At 39.0% G+C, this 18,958-nt stretch overlaps 1 protein-coding gene across 2 annotated transcripts in view; it reads right to left on the bottom strand.

Moving 5' to 3' along the window:
• The window catches only part of DDX1 (DEAD-box helicase 1), a 41,754-nt gene extending 23,031 nt beyond the window's left edge, over positions 1-18,723 (bottom strand). For both annotated transcript variants that reach the window (XM_049903484.1, XM_049903482.1), the window contains exons 1-13: positions 18,625-18,723; positions 15,366-15,417; positions 14,565-14,628; positions 13,556-13,585; positions 12,870-12,966; positions 9,430-9,477; positions 7,691-7,774; positions 7,387-7,470; positions 6,773-6,849; positions 3,403-3,475; positions 1,470-1,546; positions 1,223-1,337; positions 315-453 (exon numbers count right to left, since the gene is read on the bottom strand). In XM_049903484.1, the coding sequence (XP_049759441.1) occupies positions 315-453; positions 1,223-1,337; positions 1,470-1,546; positions 3,403-3,475; positions 6,773-6,849; positions 7,387-7,470; positions 7,691-7,774; positions 9,430-9,477; positions 12,870-12,966; positions 13,556-13,585; positions 14,565-14,628; positions 15,366-15,417; positions 18,625-18,640 (956 nt within the window). In that variant the 5' untranslated portion in view covers positions 18,641-18,723. The remainder of the gene's footprint in view (positions 1-314; positions 454-1,222; positions 1,338-1,469; positions 1,547-3,402; positions 3,476-6,772; positions 6,850-7,386; positions 7,471-7,690; positions 7,775-9,429; positions 9,478-12,869; positions 12,967-13,555; positions 13,586-14,564; positions 14,629-15,365; positions 15,418-18,624) is intronic.
• Between the last annotated feature and the right edge of the window lie 235 nt (positions 18,724-18,958).

Raw genomic sequence — 18,958 nt, 5'->3', positions numbered from 1 at the left:
ACATGATAATAAAATGTTCCCTTCAAAAAATTAATTTTTACTGGTACTGTTTTGCAAACTCTAACTCTTCACAGGAAGAGACACAGAAAAAATTCCTATTTCCTTTTTTTTTTAAAAATCAAATTTATCACTTAGCAAATGAACTGGAGTTTTATATAGAAACTAATTGTTTCTATATCAAAGTTGGATGTATTCGCACATTCACGTGTCTACGTGCATACACACACTGAATTTCTACCTTATTTTTTCTACCTTACTCTTCTAAAATACCTCAAACCTAAACTACAGACCTTTGAGCACAAAAGGAACTTTACCTTAATTTAGGATTATCAACGTATTTCTTAAACTGCTTGACGTTATTCAGGGTTTGTTCGGCTAACTCCCGGGAGGGTTCGACGATGAGAGCTTTTGGAGCGTTGGGGAGGAACTTCGTTTGTGCCACCTGTGCACTACCTTAAGAGAAAAAAAACACTCATTCAAATCCCATCTCATAATACCTTTATTTTTAAAACACAAGTGCAAATATTCCAATATCAAAATTCCAAATAACTGTTAAAAAGTATGGGAGATGGTCAAACAAAATGAAATAAAAAGTAAGATTCCTAAAATGAACCAAGGCTTCGCTTCTCTAGTTAAATCTACTTGGAATAATTGCATTTGACTTTGTAGCTCTGGAAAAATTATTCACTTGTTTTGTGATAAAGTAAACAAGTTATGAAATGTCTCTACTTTAAGTAATTAAAATATACTAGACCGTACAAGGGTTAAGAGTCTGAGCTTTAGAGTCAGACTGCCTGAATTTGAACTCAGCTCTACCACCTACTTGGTTTGTGACTCTGGGCAAGTTACTTCAAGTCCCTACTCTTCAGGTTCTTTGTCTGTAACATGGGGAGAGTACTGCCTTATAGGGTTGTTGTGAACATTAAATAAAATAACCCACATAAGGCACGTACATAGCATGGTGCCCTGACAAATAACAAGCACACGTTGTAACTATTAGACACCATCACCATCAAGATCTAGATCCCCAAAATGCCTAAATGAAACCAAACACTTAGAGTTTATGAATCAGGTTTTGAAAATTAATTTTACTGTGTTAAATTAAAACATGTAACTAAGTCAGCAAGGGGGGGTGTATGTAACTAACTCACTTTAAGAAGCCTTACTGAGAATTTTCACCAATATCTCATTCTGGAGATCCTTATCCTCTCAGTTGCAATACCTGTGTGCTGCGATTTGGTAACGTAACTCTCCAGTGCTTTGGAAAGAGCAACAAAACCATCTTTTGGCGGAAACTTAAATTCTTCTTCACCAAAGTTGAATTTTAATTCAGCATTCTAGCATTAAATAAAGGAGAAAATTAAAATTCTTATCTCTAAACAATACACAAATAACAAACTAAGCAAAATAATGTATATCAAAGTAGCTTATAATCACAGCAAAATTTTTTCAACTAGCTTTTTAATTACCTTCAAAACACAGGCAGGAAAGAGGGCTTGGTTCTTTATATGTGATGGTATTTCAAATGCCAGACCAAGGTCTTTTCCTAAAAAAAAAAAAAAAAAAAAGAATTTCACATGCTCATACCACCAAATCTAGCAGCCCACCTGCATTCCCGCTCTCCCTCCTGTTACCACAGATAAATTGTACTGCCTCCTCTCTAATGCCAATTCTTTCATGTCTTTACTTCCAAAATTGCCCCCTCTGCTCCTCTACATTTTTGATTATTCCCTGTCTGAGGAGTCCTGGTGGTGCACTGGTTAAGCGCTCGGCTGCTAACTGAAAGGCTGGCGGTTCGAATCCACTCAGCCACTTTGCAAGAGAAATACCTGGCAATCTGCTTTCGTTAAGAAGCCTGGAAAATCCTACTGGGCAGTTCTACTGTCACATGGGGTTGCTATGAGTTGACAATCGACTTGATAGCACCTAACAACAACTGGATCATTTCTATCAGCATACAAACATACTATATAATAGCACCATTAAAGCAGATAAATCTCCCTTGAACCCATACTTCCCTCCATTTACCTTCCATTTTTCTTCTCCCTTTTGTATGTAGTAAGACTCCCTGAGTTCTCCATTTTCACTGAGTCCATTTCCTCTCATCCCATTCTCTCTTGAAATGACTCCTAATCAGGCCTCCATACCCACCCCTTGCTCCAACAAAAAGCTATTTGTCAAGCTCATCAATGGTCTCCACTTGCCAAGTTCAATGGTTAATTCTCAGTCTTCATCTTTCTAAACTAGACCCATCTGCTGCATTCCACATAATTTGTTCATCCCCACCTCCTTGAAACACTCTCTCCACCTGGACTGCAGGACCCCATTCTCTCTTTGTTCTTCTCCTACCACGATGAATCTCCTCCTCAATTTGCTAACTTCTAACCCAAGAATACCCCAGGCCTCCATTCTCTCCTGTTCTTTGTCTACTCTGATTCCCTAGGTGATCATACCTAATCCTGTGGCTTTATATATCATCTATAACTGACGGCTCCCAAAGCCATATCCCCAGGTTTAATCACTTCCCTGAACTCTTGACTTGCATATACAGCTCCTGACTTTTACTTCCTGAGTTACATTTAGTCACTGTTTTCACCACTAGATGTCTAACAAGTAATTCAAACTTAATATGTCCAAAATCAAACTGCTAGCTTCTACCTAGCTCCCTGCATATTGCTACTCCACCCCGCCTCCCAGTCTCTTCAACACAGCAGTGAAACTATCCTCTTACAGGTAAGGTCAGATCATGCCACTCCTCTCTCAAAACCCTACTGGCTTCTCATCTCACTCAAAATGAAAGCCAGAGTTTTTATTATGGCCTACCAGGCCCTGTGCGCTCTAGCCTTACTACCTCCATCGACCTAATCTACCACTCTTCCCCATGCCCGGTGTGCTCTCCTGTTGCTCAAATACCGCAAGCTCGCTTCCATCTCAGGGCCTTTGCATTAACTGTTCCTTCTGTCTGAAATGCTCTCCCAAAGGTAGCTGCATGGTCCACCACCTGACTTATTCAGACTTCTCAAATGCCACCTTCTCAGAGAAGCCTTCCCTGACACCCTATATAAAAAAAATAAAAAAACTCCCAGATTGCTATCACTCTTCACTCCCTACCCTGCTTTATACTCTCCTCCACAGCACTTATTACCACTTGACATAGTACTATTGTCTGTCTCCTCCCACCAGTATGTAAGTCCCACAAAAATAAAGATAAGGTTTTGTCTACTACGTTTTCTCAAGCCCCTACAAGAGTGTCTGGCTGACAACAAGTGATCAATAATATTTGTTCAAAAGTAAGTCAGGGAAAGAGGGAGAGAGGACTGAAGAAGAGGATGAAAGGATAAAAAATAAACACTGAATATCATATATTTTTGTTCTTAGTACTAAGACCCATGGAAAGCTTACCATTTTTGGAGAACTTGATATGTCCTTTATCTATATCGAGGTAACATCCAATGGTATCATGCATAGTGAATTCCTAGGAAACCAGAAAGTCAAATACTGTTAACAGAAAGCAAAATCTTAAACATGGTTAAAGTTCAAATATGCTACATCAGAAGTACGCTGTTGTTGCTGTGTGCCACTGAGGTGATTCCAACTCATACTAACCCTATATGACAGAGTAGAACTATCCCATAGGAGTTCCCAGGCTGTAATCTTTTGTTTCAAAATAATGCCTTACAGTTTAGTGTAGGTTTTAAAAATGCTTATAATACATATAAGATCATAAAAGCATCTGACAGGCTTTTTAGAATCAAGATGATATTTTGGCTCATTATATATCACTATATATTTAGGCTCGCCAGAACAACTACATTTACATCAAAAATAAGAAATGAGTGCTGGGACAACAGGATTTCTACATGCAAAAGAATGAAGCTGGACTGCTACCTCACATCGTATATAAAAATTAACTCAAAATGAACCAAAGACCTAAATATAAGAGCTAAAACCATAAGACTCTTAGAAGAAATACCAAACCAATTGCCACAGAGTCAACTCCAACTCATGGTAGCCTCATATACTTAAGAGTAGAACTGTGCCCCATAAGGTTTTCAATGGCTGATTTTTTGGAAGCAGACTGCCAGGCCTTTCTTCTGAGGTACTTCTGGGTGGACTCGAACCTCTAGCCTTTCAGTCAACTGTATGTACCACCCAGGGACTCCTCTTAGGAGAAAACATAGGGGTACATCTTGTATTTGGCAATAGATTCTTAAACATGACATGAAAAGCACAAGCAATAAAGAAAAAATTGAACATCAAAATAAAAAAACTCTTGTGCAACCCATGTTCATTGCAGCACTGTTTACAACAGCAAAATGATAGAAGCAACCAAGGTGCCCATCAACGGATGAATGGATAAATAATGGTACATTCACACAATGGAATACTACATAATGATAAAGAACAATGATGAATCCATGAAACATCTCATAACACGGTGGAATCTGGAAGGCATTATGCTGAGCGAAATTAGTCAGTTGCAAAAGGACAAATATTGTATGAGACCACTATTAAAAGAACTCAAGAAATAGTTTAAACACAGAAGAAAATCTTCTTTGATCGTTATGAGGGTGGGGAGGGAGGGAGGGAGGGAGAGGGGTACTCACTTATTAGATAGTAGACAGGCAACACACAATAAAAGAGAGGTCAGCACAACTGGACTAAACCAAAAAAAAAAAAAAAAAAAAAAGAAGTTTCCTGAATACAGCTGAATGCTTCAAAGGCAGAGTAGCAGGGATGGAGGTCTGGGGACCATGGTTTCAGGGAACACCTAGGTCAACTGGCGTAACAAAATATATTAAGAAAACATTCTGCATCCCACTTTGGTGAGAGGCGTTTGCGGCCTTAAATACTAGCAAGCAACCATCTAAGATGCATCAATTTGTCTCAACTCACCTGGAGCAAAGGCGAATGAGGAACACTAAAGACACAACGTAATTATGAGCCCAAGTGACAGAAAACCCCCCCCAAAACCAAACCCATTGCCGTCAAGTCGATTCCAACTCATAGCGTCCCTACAGGACACAGCAGAACTGCCCCACAGAGTTTCCAAGGAGCGCCTGGTGGATTTGAACTGCTGACCCTTTGGTTAGTAGCCATAGCACTTAACCACTACGCCACCAGCGTTTAAATCAGAGACTACAACAGCCTGAGACCAGAAGAACTAGATGGTGCCTGGCTACGACCGATGACTGCCCTGACAGGGAACACAACAGAGAATCCCTGATGGGGCAGAACAGTGGGATGCAGACCACAAAAGAAAGACCAGACTTATTAGTCTGACTGAGACTAGAAGGACCTCAGAAGTCATGGTCCCCAGACCTTCTGTTAGCCCAAGACAGGAACCATTCCCAAAGGCAACTCTTCAAGACAGAAAATGATACTGGTAAGGAGTGAGCTTCTTGGCTCAAGTAGACAGATGAGACTATGTGTGCAACTCCTGTCTGGAGTCAAGATGAGAAGGCAGAGGGGGACAGGAGCTGGCTGGACGCACACGGGGAATACAGGGTGGAGAGCAGTGTGCTGTCTCATTAGGGGGAGAGCAGCTAGGAGTACATGGAAAGGTGTATATAAATTTTTGTATGAGACTGACTTGATTTGTAAACTTTCACTTAATGCACAATTTAAATAAATAAAAAGTGAAAAAAAAAAACTTTTGTGCATCAAAAGTTGACATCATTGAGAAAGTGAAAAGACAACCTACAGAATGAGAGAAAATAATTGGAAATCACGTATCTGACAAGGGTTTAATATCCAGAATATATAAAGAACTCCTACAGCTCAACAAAAAGACAACTCCATCAAAAAATGGACAAAGGACTTCAACAGACATTTCTCCAAATAAGATACACAAATAACCAATAACAACATGAAAAAAAGCTTAACATCATTAGCCATTAGAGAAATGTAAATCTAAACCACAATGAGATGCCACTCTATACCTTCTAGGATGGTTATTATTTAAAAAACAAACAAATAAAAACAACAACAGAAAATAACAAGTGTTGGCAAGGATATGGAGAAATTGGAACCTTCACCCATCGAAGGTGGAAATGGAAAACATTTCAGCTACTATGAAAAAGCCTGGCAGTACCTCAAAAAGTCAAACATAGAATTACCATATGACCCAGTAATTCCACCCCTAGGTACATACCCAAAAGAATTGGAAAAAGGGATTCAGATATTTGCCCACCAATCCTCACTGCAGCATTATTCACAATAGCCAAAAGGTACACACAACCCCAGTGTCCAGCAACAGAATACATGCTACAACATGAACCTTGAAAACATGATGCTAAGTGAAATAAGCCAGACACAAAAACACAAATATAGAATCCCATTTATATAAAATGCCTAGGATAGCCAAAGGCACAGAGACAGAAAGCTGTTCAGTGGTTACCACAGGCTGCAGGAAGGGGCTGAGTTATTCCTTAACGGCTACAGATTTTATGTGTGGAGCCATAAAAAAGTTTTGGGAACAAATAGCAGTGACCGTTATACAACATTTTGAGTGTGAAAACGGTTTAAATGTCAAATTGTATGTTGTATACCTTACCACAATTCAAAAAAGAAAGGAGAATATCATATGTATCAAAGCCAAAATCCAAATCGATATGAGGTAAAAAGAGAAGACAAATTAATATACATTAGAGGGGCTAACAAACGGCATAAAATATCCACTTATTTTTGAGAATCAAGTCTATACCCACAAGTCATATCATGACTGATCATGTAAATATGCTATGTTGAAGGCAATAATACAATAACTTACCTCTCCATAATTATCAAACTGTTTATTATGGGATTTCTTTCCCGTTCCACCAAAGCCAAATCCAAACTTGTCAGTACCTGGTTTTAAAATGTGGTAAGAGTAAATATAAGTCAAAAGCCCTCTAAAAGAGGCAAGTCTGTTTGCACTACACTACAATACCTCCATTTTGAGAAACCACAGGAAATTTTTCCCTTAAGTTTCCAAATGTTGCAAACAAGTGAACTGTTTTTAACCTATAGAGACTATGTGACACTATGGACACAAGTGACACTGCATTCCTCTTTGCTTTGGCCAGAAAGAAATTCAGAATTTACAATAACTGCAAGCATCTAGGCAGTGCTCTACAGTACTTATTCATGAACACTAACTTTACGCTGATTTCATTCACGTTCTTAAACTCATTCTGCCAATTTTCTACTATAGTAATATATGCATTTTCTGTACGTTGTTTCAAATCTTTTTTTGGAATAGAGCGGGGTATACATAAGGTAACATTATTCCCATGTCCCTCACATATAAACTTTGTATGGTTAAGTTTGCATTGCTTCTGAAAATGAAATGTTAACAATCTGCAGACATAAATCAATAAATTCAGTAATTTTAGAAATACTTACCTAGGTCTAAGGACGCCTGCATTGTAGACCAGCCAACTCTACATAATCCTTGGTCATGGCAGGATACTTCATAGTAGTGTTTCCCTATAAGGGCAAAATACTTTGAAAGTTATATAAAGTACCTCACGCACATGATTCATTTACCATGCAACTACCTTTTTTCTGAATTACAATTTCCTATGTGCCAAATGAAGAGTTTTAGATCTTTTTGTACCATTAAAAATCTCAAAGTTATTTAAAGCAAAGTCCATGTAAATAATACATTGCCACAAAGTTTCTACAAGTACAAATGCTGTCCAAATACCTTTCATTAATCCTTTAGTAGCTCTACATCCATGCCATTCCTTCACTTCTCTGCTTTGACAACAAAGACCATCAGACCCAATTGCTGGATTTGAGGGAAAGAAAAAACAAACAGAAAAACATGTCAGTACAGATTGTATAAATCACGCATTCTGAAAAAAATATCATTGAGTCTCATTAATAAGGTAATTCCTTCACTTGCTACCATGTTCCAGAAACTGACTTGCTGATTCCTGAGTGATGGCAATATCTTCCCCAAGAGTAACTGCTCTAAATCATCCCCTGGCCCTCCTCGGCCATGTCAGGGGTTAGCTTCTATAATGTTATCTGTGAACTAGGGCAAGATTTTACAGCAACAAGTCTGAATAGGAATCAATACAGCCTCTAACATGGCTTACGCTAATAACAGATGCATCACCAACACAAATATGTTTAGACAACTGTTCTCTACAGTCCTTTAAAGAAGGGTGATGCAGGTATATTTGTTGCTTTGATACGATGCTTAAATTAGAATGTGAGTGAATATTGTACTAAAATATAATAGGAACTGTCTCTGGTCTGTTCCCCCATCCATGGATCCAGAAACCATAATGCCGACATACTTGTTATTTGCTAACATGAGGACTCCACAAGATAAGGTACAAAACTCTATAAGGTGATGATATTCTACATCATCGTCAGTCACGGTGACATCCACACAGTAGGTGCTTCTTGGCAAGCATTTAGCTTTTGTTTGTATTGAAAAAAAAAAAACCATAATTTCTGCCCTGGTTCATGTCTGCAATTCATATTCAGCACCTGAGTGTCAAACAAACTTCAGAAATCATTTCTTAATGCTTAAAAAAGCACCTCATTACACACCTTACTTCACTTATCAGAGATCAAGTTATAAATTCTCTCTCATATGGGCACTGCATTATATGAAACTTTGAACTTTTGAAGTTCTCTATCAATGGCAATATGGATTTTCATTTCTCTACTATCTCACGAGTTTACTGGCCATTTGGATTTGCTCTTCTTACTGGCTGTTTATCTTTCTCTTACCAACAGAGATAATACTTTATCAGTTATCTACTTAAGAATTCCTACTAATTTATAAGGATTCTCTATCTTTGCAAATACTCTTCCATATTATTTGTGTATTGAATTATCTATATCTTTTCCCATAATTTTACATTGGAATATACCTTTTATTTCATAATTTCTGAGTTTCCTGTTTCTTAGCGAAGTTCCTCCACTCATAAGTTGTATGTGGTTTTCTGTATGTTAAAATTTCTTCTTTCTTTTATATATATACATGAATCTTAAATATATCTAGAGTTTATTTTTAATTATGGAATAAGACAGCAGTTAACTCTGGACTGTTCCAGATGGACTGTCAATTTGTGCCAGCTCCTAACAGATCATCCTTTTCCTACTGAGATGAAATGCTATTTCTCCCTGCACGCTAATGTCTCATATATATTTGGATTTATTTCCATGATATTCCTCTGACCTATTTGTCTATTCCTATGTCAATTCTATACTGTTTGATTGGAGTGGCTGTATTCCAGCGTCACAGCAACACGCAAGCCACCATAATATGACAAACTGGCAGATGAGTGGTGGAACTGTATTCTAACATCAGTAAATTAAATCTCCTTTTACTATACCTTTTTCAAAATTTTCTTGGTATTCTCAAGCCTTAGTAAAGATAAATTTTCTGAATTACAAAATCAACTGGAAAATCTATCTACTTACCAAAAGCAGATCCTCTGTCATACGGGTTCATTTGCCATTTGTTGAGCACTAAACAAATTAAAATAAGAAAAATTACCTACATACATGTGAAATTAAAAGCTATAAAAAGTAAAGCAAGTATCTTTTATATGATATCTAGTTCCTCTAGATTCAATATGCTTTTACACATTTGGAATATACAAGTATAACTTCTGTTTTCATTAAAGACATAACTAAAAGGGAAAATTGTAACAATACACGAAGGATGATAACCTTATCTCCTCACTTGCTTCAGAGCATTTTGCATTAGATGACACTGATCTCTGTCACAGCCACTAGGACGTTGATAAAATGAAGTTTAGGTCATTAAACAAACTGACTTCAATCATACTGGAAATAAATGACCTTCAATATTTCAGGGTCTCATTAGTTACCTTATAATCACTATTAAAAGAAAGCAAGTCCTTTATCTTAATTCAAAACTCACAATACTTTTTCCTTCTCACTTCTGTGGGATCTACATTTTCCTTTTCTGGGACATCTTAATAGTCTATGGATAACCAAAGAACCAGATGCTGTCGAGTCGACTACGACATATGGCAGCCCTGTGTGTTGCAGAGTAGAACTGTGCTCTGGGGAAGCAGGTCACCAGGCCTTTCTTCCAAGGTGCCTCTGGGTGGGTCCGAACTACCAACTGTTTAGTTAGCAGTCAAGCACTTAACCATTTATTCCACCCAGGAGCTCCTGCTTAAAGAAAACACTACATGTTTTCTATTCAACTTGCCAAAAGGCAAAATCCTTTCTAGATTATTTCTGGTCAAAAAATATCTACCACCTGCATAAACACTTTGAATGACAGTGAAGTAACTTTCTTTTGAGATTCTCCTTTCCATTACTGTCTCAGTCTAGCTATTAGAATATAGTTTAAGTTTAAACCTTCAGCTAGATTATTTCTAATTAGTCCTGGTTCTGCTTTCTAGAACAATTATCTCTCTAGAACCCTTGAATGATTTAATAGTTATCTCCTTTTTCAGTGCTTCTCCTTGTTTAAATATCTAGTTTGTTTATTCACCATAGGACACAATTTTTAGAACCTTACCATTCTTGTTCCCTTCTTTTCAATGCATTCTCTTTTATCAGCTTTTCTCACAAATGATGGCATATAGTCACAAGTTATGAAACTATTTTGGGATAGCCCAATAATCTAAATAGTTTATATTCTATTATCTAATCTCACAATTCATTGAAAATGAATCCACTCGATGAACTGTGTAACACTCATTACTTTCAGAGAAGAAAACGCTGATAAGCCAGCTCACTCCACTTTAAACTTGCTATTTTGTCACAATCCTTTTTTTTTGTATCATGAAACAAGAATGGCTTACAATGTGGAACAAATTGTGTTAAAATATAACAAATCCGTAGATAAAGATAGAATGGAATTTAGAAGCCAACAGAAACAACACAATTCACAGATGAGGAAAATGAGGTAAGATTATATGGCACAGATAGGACCGGAAACCCTAACACAAGGGCCAACCTCTATGGAGACCAGACTGAAAATAAGAAACTGAGTTTAAGATTTACACTTTACATTTTAACTTCCTGGGCTCCTTCTCTCTTATCTGACAGGACACAAGTATGCCTCTCTTCCCTGCATAAGCAATGCTTCCCACCCATGGGTTCCTACTTACTCCATCAATCATTTGTAAAATCCTTCATACCTCTGCAAAAACTGTATCAATTTACCTTTAATACTAGGCAGATGAAGTTGTCAGGTTAAGAAAACATCAAAAATAACTAAATATAAATTCTAAAATGGCAGAACTGAACCTTTCATATCAATGTTTTTCATAAGGAGCACTACTAGCAGTTGAGGAGGAACAACTCTTCATTTCTAATGCTTTAAATCACATTTCGATGGTCCCATCCTGTCCACAGCAAGCAGAATGAAGAAAACCAAAGACACACGGGAAATGTTAGTTCAAAGAACAGATGGGTCACAAGTACCACAGCCTCCACCAGCCTGGGCCCAAAACAACTAGATGGCACCCAGCTACCAGTACTGACCATTCTGACAGGGATCACAATAGAGAGTCCTGGGCAGAGAGGGAGAAAAATGTAGAAAAAAATTCAAATTCACAAAAAAGGACCACACTTATTGGTCTGAAAGAGACTGGAGGAACCCTAAGACTATGGCCCCCAGGTGCTCTTTTAACTCAGAAATAAAGTCACTCCCAAAGTTCACCCTTCAGCCAAAGATTACACAGGTCTACGAAATAAACAATAAGACACGTGAGGAACATGCTTCTTAGCTCAATCATGTAAATAAGACCAAACGGGCAAAACTTGCCCAAAAGCAAAGCTGAGAAGGCAGGAAGGGACAGGAAGACGGACAAATGGAAAAGGGGCAAGTGTTGACACACTGGGGGGACTGCAACCATAGTCACAAAACAATTTGTGTACAAATTGTTGAAAGGGAAACTAATTTACTCTGTAAGATTTCACCTAAAGCACAATTAAAAAAAAAAAAAAAAAAGAAGTGAAATACTAAGGAGAGGTGATTGACAGAGCCGTTAGAATATCTGGGAAGAATTAACAATTGGTTCCTAAAAATAAGCAGATGGAAAAATAATTATTTTCTCCAAAAAAAGTTCTATAGAAAAAGAAATACAATCTAGTTTACCAGTTGGCTCTGCAGTGAATAATCAGTCATACTAAAGTACGCAGAATATTGATTTAATACATATTGTGATTAAAAAATAAATCACACTTAGAGTCCCTGGTGTCATGGATTGGACTGTGCCCCTCAAAAATATGTGTCAACTTGGTTAGGCCATGATTCCCAGTACTGTGTGGTTGTCCTCCGTTTTGTGATTTTCCTACGTGTTATAAATCATTATCTCTGCCTGTGGTTAAAGAGGAATAGGGCAGGATATAACACCCTTGCTCAGGTCACATCCCTGATCCAATGAAAAGGGAGTTTCCCTGGGTTGTGGCCTGTACCACCTTTTATCTTACAAGAGATAAAAGGAAAAGGAAGCAAGCAGAGAGTTGAGGACCTCCTACCACCAAGAAAGCAGTGCCAGGAACAGTGCATGTTCTTTGGACCTGGGGTTCCTGCACGGAGATGCACTTTGCCCAGGCGAAGGTTGATGACAAGGACCTTCCTCCACAGCTGACAGAGACAGAAAGCCTTCCCCTTGAACTGATACCCTGAATTTGGACTTCTAGCCTACTAGACTGTAAGAATATAAATTTCTCCTTGTTAAAGCCATCCACTTGTGGTATTTCTGTTACAGCAGCATTAGATAACTAAGACACCTAGTTTCCAGGGCAATGCCAAAAGAAGCTACAGATACTGACAATAAAAATGGGCAAACGCCTCACATTTCTAAAGGCCAGAGAATCAAGAATCACTGACTGACACAAAAAAGGAAATAGTAATATAAAAAAATTACCTGAACCACCAGTTTTAATTGTTGCCTTTCCCTTCTTGCCTTCCTGTTGATCTTTCAGAGTTTCATAAACTATCTGAATAACTGGAATACTGAAAGCCTATTGAAGAAACAAACATTCTCTACATTAATATTCAGGTATTAAATACAACAACAGTTTAATAATCTGTATAAAAAACTATATAGATGACAAAAAAGTTAGGCTCGACATTAAATAATTACACATATCCTACATTGTGCCCAAACACAAAATACTACTTAGACAAGAGAGTTGACAGAATAAATGAAATAGGAGCCAGATGACAGCCCAAAACAGTAAGCCAGGGGTACTGCCAGAATCAACCTAAAGAGAAAAAATATCCAGTCTAATGAGAGATCTGCCTTCATCTGCAACCTCTTCATTACCACAGCCAATGTATTAATATTTCAGAAGTGAATATAACTACTAAAGATTCTATAACCTCTTTCTCCAAAACTGGTTTAAAGGTATTCTTAAAGCCATACTCCTTTGATCTTACTTCAGAATCAGATGGCAACAAAAACAACAATAATCAACACCAGCGCTAGGCAATCAATTCATTACAGTTGGGAGGTAGTTGTTTTATTAAATATTTCAAAGTAAAAACCACTATTCAGAGCTGCTTTAAAATTCAAGTGTTTTACAAAGTCAATTTAAGTTTATCACTTACACCTGTTTTTCCACTTCCTGTTTCTGCAGCCTGTGTGAAAAGAAAGTTTACAGTTTAAGTTGTCGATTAAAGAAGTCTAATTAACATGATACCATGTAGAAATCTTTAACACTTGACTACTTGTATTTTCAGTGCCTCCAGATTACCCACGTTTTTTTCAGTCAACTCTACTGTCAATCCTGTCACTTCTCTTCCTGTTCCCTCTAGAATCTGCTCTCTCCTTCCTTTTCCCATTGCCACCATTCAAGTTTAGGCCCTCATCATTCTAACCAAATTATTACAAAAGCATCTTAACAGCACCTAATGCCTCAGAGCTACACTACAAACTGCTACCAAATTAATCTTCATAAAAACACAATTCTAACCACGTAACCTCCATGCTTAAAAACTTACAATGCTTGCCATTGCCAACAAATACCAAATTCTTTTACATGACACTTGAGAAAGTGCCCAAATAATCTGACTCAATATATATTTCCTATCTTAAGTTGCACCCCACCCTCAAACACACGTATTTTATGCTACAATCTCACTGAATTACTCCTGGATCATATCTTTCATTCTCTGTTTTTGTTGATGCTCTACCTAGACAGCATTTCTCTTACATCTTTCCTTGTTAAAAATCTACTTCCTCTAGGCAGAGTTCTTTACGCTCTTTTGAGCAGAAAGATAAGTGAATGTCTCCACCCCACCCCCTTGAATCCTGTAGTACTTTGAGTATCTTTTGCAGGTGTCACATTGTCTTGTATGACATTTAGTTTTGTATGCACCAAGCTGCCGTATTGGGTTTATGCTTCTCAAGGACAAAGACTGAATCTTCTTCCCCTTTGTATTCCCCCCCAGTTTCTATACAGTTCCTTGCATACAGTACATATATCGTAAATGCTTGTGAACGAATAAAATTTGGTGAAAATATCAATTTGAAGCCTATGGAGTTCTTAAAGTACACTGTAGACAGCCCCAGAAATGTGTCCCCAGATCCCGACCCCCTTACCAAATTTTAACATACCATAAGTACATCACCTCCTCCAAGGATCAAAGGGATAGATTCTGCCTGGATATCAGTTGGGAGACTAAGAGAGACATATTTTGAAAAATTTTAGTTAGTAATAAACACATAGTTTAAAACAAGTCATCCAGTTAATTTAGAGGAGCTCTGGTGGCACAGTGGTTAAAAGTGCTCAGCTACTAACGGAAAGGTTGGCAGTTCGAACCCACCAGCTGCTCCACAGGAGAAAGATGTGGCAGTCTGTTTTTGTAAAGATTCACAGCCTTGAAAACCCTGTGGGACAGTTCTACAACTGTATCCTACAGGGTCACTATGAGTCAGAATCAATTCGGTGGCAGTGGATTTGATTTGGTGGAAAGCTAACTCACTCATGTTAAACAAAAAGCCTGTTGTAGTTGTTAGTTGCCATCAAGCTGATTCCAACCCATGGTGACCCCATGTGTGCAGAACAGAACTGCACTCCAGGGAGTTTTCAAAGCTGTGACCTTTTGGAAGCAGATCGCCAGGTCTTACTTTCAAGGCACCTCAGGGTGGGTTTGAATCCAGCACTTAATAATTTGCACCACCCAGGGACTCTTTAAACAATAAGCTTAAAAGAGAATTCTATTTGGTCAATATGACCAATCTTTTTCAGTTGGAAATATATCAAAGTTTAGAAAGCAAGCTTTCTCTAACTTAGGGACTCACGAGAAAAAATTTTTTTATTTACCCAACTCGACCCAGTAATACTTGATAAAAGTAATAACTGTTTAAATTGTAAAACACAGCTGTCACAGGTATGTTTACACTTCATGTACTTACAGCCAGTCCATTTCTTCCACAGCTTGTGCAATCTCAGGCATAACACCCATCTCTGAAAACAAAAAAATAATTTAAAAAACCACACATATTAAACTTAACATAAATCATATCGCCCTTAAAATGACGGTTCATAGGGTAAAGGCGCTGAAGCTTATCCCAGCTGTATACTATCTACTCAGTGTGGCACTGTTTAAAAGTACAAGTTTTGAAGAAAGACGAGTTTAAAGCAATGTGATCTTGGGTAAGGCACTAAGCCTATTTCCTTACACAAAGTGAGGTCAGTATTACCTACCTGCTTGGGATACTGGATGGTTAAATAATAGAAAATGCATCTGGCACTAGTTGTCACTTAATACAAAGCACTTACTAGTGAGTGTTAACCTCCTATAACTAGTAAAAACCCTGCCACCTAGGATTCTATACCAGGACTTTGGTTGTTTCATCTAAAGACAGAGCCATGTATCTTGGCTACTCAAGGACAACGTGAATACCCTCAGAGATCTAAGATAAATGAATAGACATGAAAAGAAAGCCCACATTTACTGGCAGCCATACGCCAAACTCTGGTTAACAGAAAGAGGCGCCAGGGACAAAAACTTGAGAAATTGGAAATGTCAGCTGAAGAACTGGCCTGCTCTTAATTGTACACATATTCAAATAATTCTACTTCAAGGCCAGTCCTAAGTGAGTGCATTGAGTTGTTCCTGGCTGGTGTTTGTCATTTCATCATTTCTCAAATGAACATACAGGTAGTTATACATGAAGCATTTAAATGGATTACTTAAACTTCCTTTCCAAATGAGAAATTTTTATTTTAAAGTCTGCATTTACAAAATGAAGCTTTTATTAATTACCATTATTTTAATTAAAAAAGTATATATTCCTATAAAAATGGAACAGTTCTTAAATATTCCCAAGCCCCAAAGATAACCAGTTTGGAAATTTTGTACTTCTTGGAATTGTGACAAGCCATAAATGAACTCTACAAATTGAATATATCCTTTTCCAAAGTAACCTTTCCTTTGCATCAGGTGAGAAGAATCATGCTAGCAATTAATACAAGACACGCAACACTAGTTTCCAAGGAGCACCTGCTGGATTCAAACTACTTGGTGGATTCAAACTACTTGGTAGATTCAAACTGGGGACCTTTTTTGGTTAGCAGCCGTAGCTGTTAACCACTACGCCACCAGGGTTTCCTATAGTAAATTAGTTAATATAAACATTGATGACATGGGAAGTATAAAAATCATTTTCAAAAAAGAAGGCTCTCCTACCTCTAAATCTTCCCCAGGAAAATCCATATATGTAAATCAACCAATATCTAAAGTTGCATATACAGGCAGACCTGTCTAACAAGTGCCCCTTTAAAAGGTCTACCTGTACTCTCTCTCTTAAAATGCAAACTGCTTGAAAACGGGAGCGATGGCCTTAAATATGTTGCATATAGAATTCTGCAAGCTGGAATTGCTTGCAAAAAAAAAATTGTATTACATGCAGCAACCCACAGATTGCTTTGAGCAAATTTCAGGCAACTTCTTGTTCTGGTCATGTTTTCTACAAATATCACTTTTACACTTAAGGGGAAAATAGAAATAGAAATATTCTTTATTTAATTCTACTTGTGTCTTTATTTCATCATATCACAGACTCTTCTTCCAGCCCTTTGTCCTGACATTCCTGAAATTTGAGCAGGATTCCAAAAGACACAAACCCATAAAATGACAGCCTAGAATTCCCTACAGACTTTGGCTTTAAAACCTTGCTTTAGGAGAGAGCTGGGAAAAGGAAAAACAACCAAAACAAAACAAAAAACAGCAATCACTTGAGTAATTCCCCCTTGACTCCTATTATGAGACACAATTAAAATAGTCAGAATTCCTCTCTCATGACCAGAGATTTGGAATTCCTACTATTCTTACAGGAGAAAACCGAAGAACATACGATACTATAATATCTCAAGTCAACTTAATAGGTTAAGATTATTAAAAAGCAGTAAGCCTAACTTAACTCTATGGGGCAGTTCTACTGTGTCCTATAGGGTCGCTATGAGTCGGGATGGACTCCATGGCACCGGGTTTGGTTTACTGGGTTTAAGCCTAACTTGATACATCTATTGCTATGTGAATTTAGTATATTTAAGACTGATGACAACTTAGTGAAATCATGGGCGCATAAAGGAACGACAACAAAGGAAAAGGGAAAAACGACAACTGTTGGGTCAGATACCCAACCCACCGCCCTCCGGTGGATTCCGACTTAACAGTGACCCTACAGGAAGCAGACTTTAGGGCAGACTGCCACATATTTCTCCCGCAGAGCCCCTGGTGGGTTTCAATCGCCGACCTTTCGGTTAGCAGCCGAGCGCTTTCACCACTGTACCAGCAGGGCTCTCTGTGTTAGATAAAAAAAATCCAAAACCAAATCCGTTGCCTTCGAGTCGACTGCGACTCACAGCGACCCTATAGGACAGAGTAGAGCTGCCGTATAGAGTTTCCCAGGAGCGCCTGGTGGATTCCAACTGCTGACGTTTTGGTTAGCAGCCGTAGAAAAGCCAACTCAAATCCTGATTGGAATAAAGCAGGGTATGATACGGTAAGTAAACAGTTTTCCAAATTTATGCTAGACTTTTTAGTATGCATATGGATGAAAACAGCTTCAACATTTAATGTGGCTATAAAGCCGTTTAACGATAAATATAGATCGTTTATATCTGGAACTTTTATTTTTGGAAGGATTTGGGGAAAAAAAAAAAAAAACAAACCACGATCAGAGGCAGAATCGCAATTTCCCCAACTGATGCCTCCTCTCGCCTGCTGCTGCCCAGCCTGGCAGCCCGTGATCGGCCGCGGGCGGAAAGGGGGTTCCCACCGGCCACTGCCACGTCCCAGGGGCAGGAGGCCTCGGCGTCCGAGAGCAGCCAGGGCAAAGCCGCCACAGGCTTCGCGCAGCCGCGGGGCCCCTGGCAGAAAAGCCAAGTGAAGGCTGGTGGAAGAGCGAGGGCAGAGGATGGCTTCGGCCAGCGCCTGGGCAGAAACGCACACCCGCGACACCGAGCCGAGCCGAGCCGAGCCGAGCCGAGCCCCTCAGCCGCCGCTCCTGGTCCCGCAGGGCGGATCCCGAGGGGGCTGCAGCGGACAGCGCACTCCAGCACAGCGTGCTCCCCGTCCGCTCCGGCCTCTAAAGCTCCCTGCCCGTTGCCTGAGGACTGAGGCGTGGAACGAACCGCCCACACCACCCCCACCTTCCACGAACGCACCGGAGAAGGCCGCCATCTTCGCACTGTCCTCCGCACTTTGCTCACTCTCTTCCACCCTCCCTCCCTTCTCAGTGACACGCTTTGGCTGTGGCTGCGCGCGCTTCCGGCTCTCGGGCTTCTGCTTTCAAAGTCCGTGCAGGGACTCAGCCCCGGAAAAAGGGTTCCGGACATAGAAAAGACGCCAGGAACCTTCTTCCTTTCCCCACCAAGCACCCTCACCTGACCTGGCAAGCCTGCCGAAATCAACTGGACGTTGCCTTCTGTAAGTAGCCAGGACCGGTAATTATTAGAGATACTGTTAACTATGTGTTTAGAGCACCCTATACGTCATCAT

This window comes from Elephas maximus, chromosome 12 (assembly GCF_024166365.1).
Source record: "Elephas maximus indicus isolate mEleMax1 chromosome 12, mEleMax1 primary haplotype, whole genome shotgun sequence".
Taxonomy (NCBI): Eukaryota; Metazoa; Chordata; class Mammalia; order Proboscidea; family Elephantidae; genus Elephas; species Elephas maximus.
This window is presented reverse-complemented; position numbering and strand designations above follow the sequence as displayed.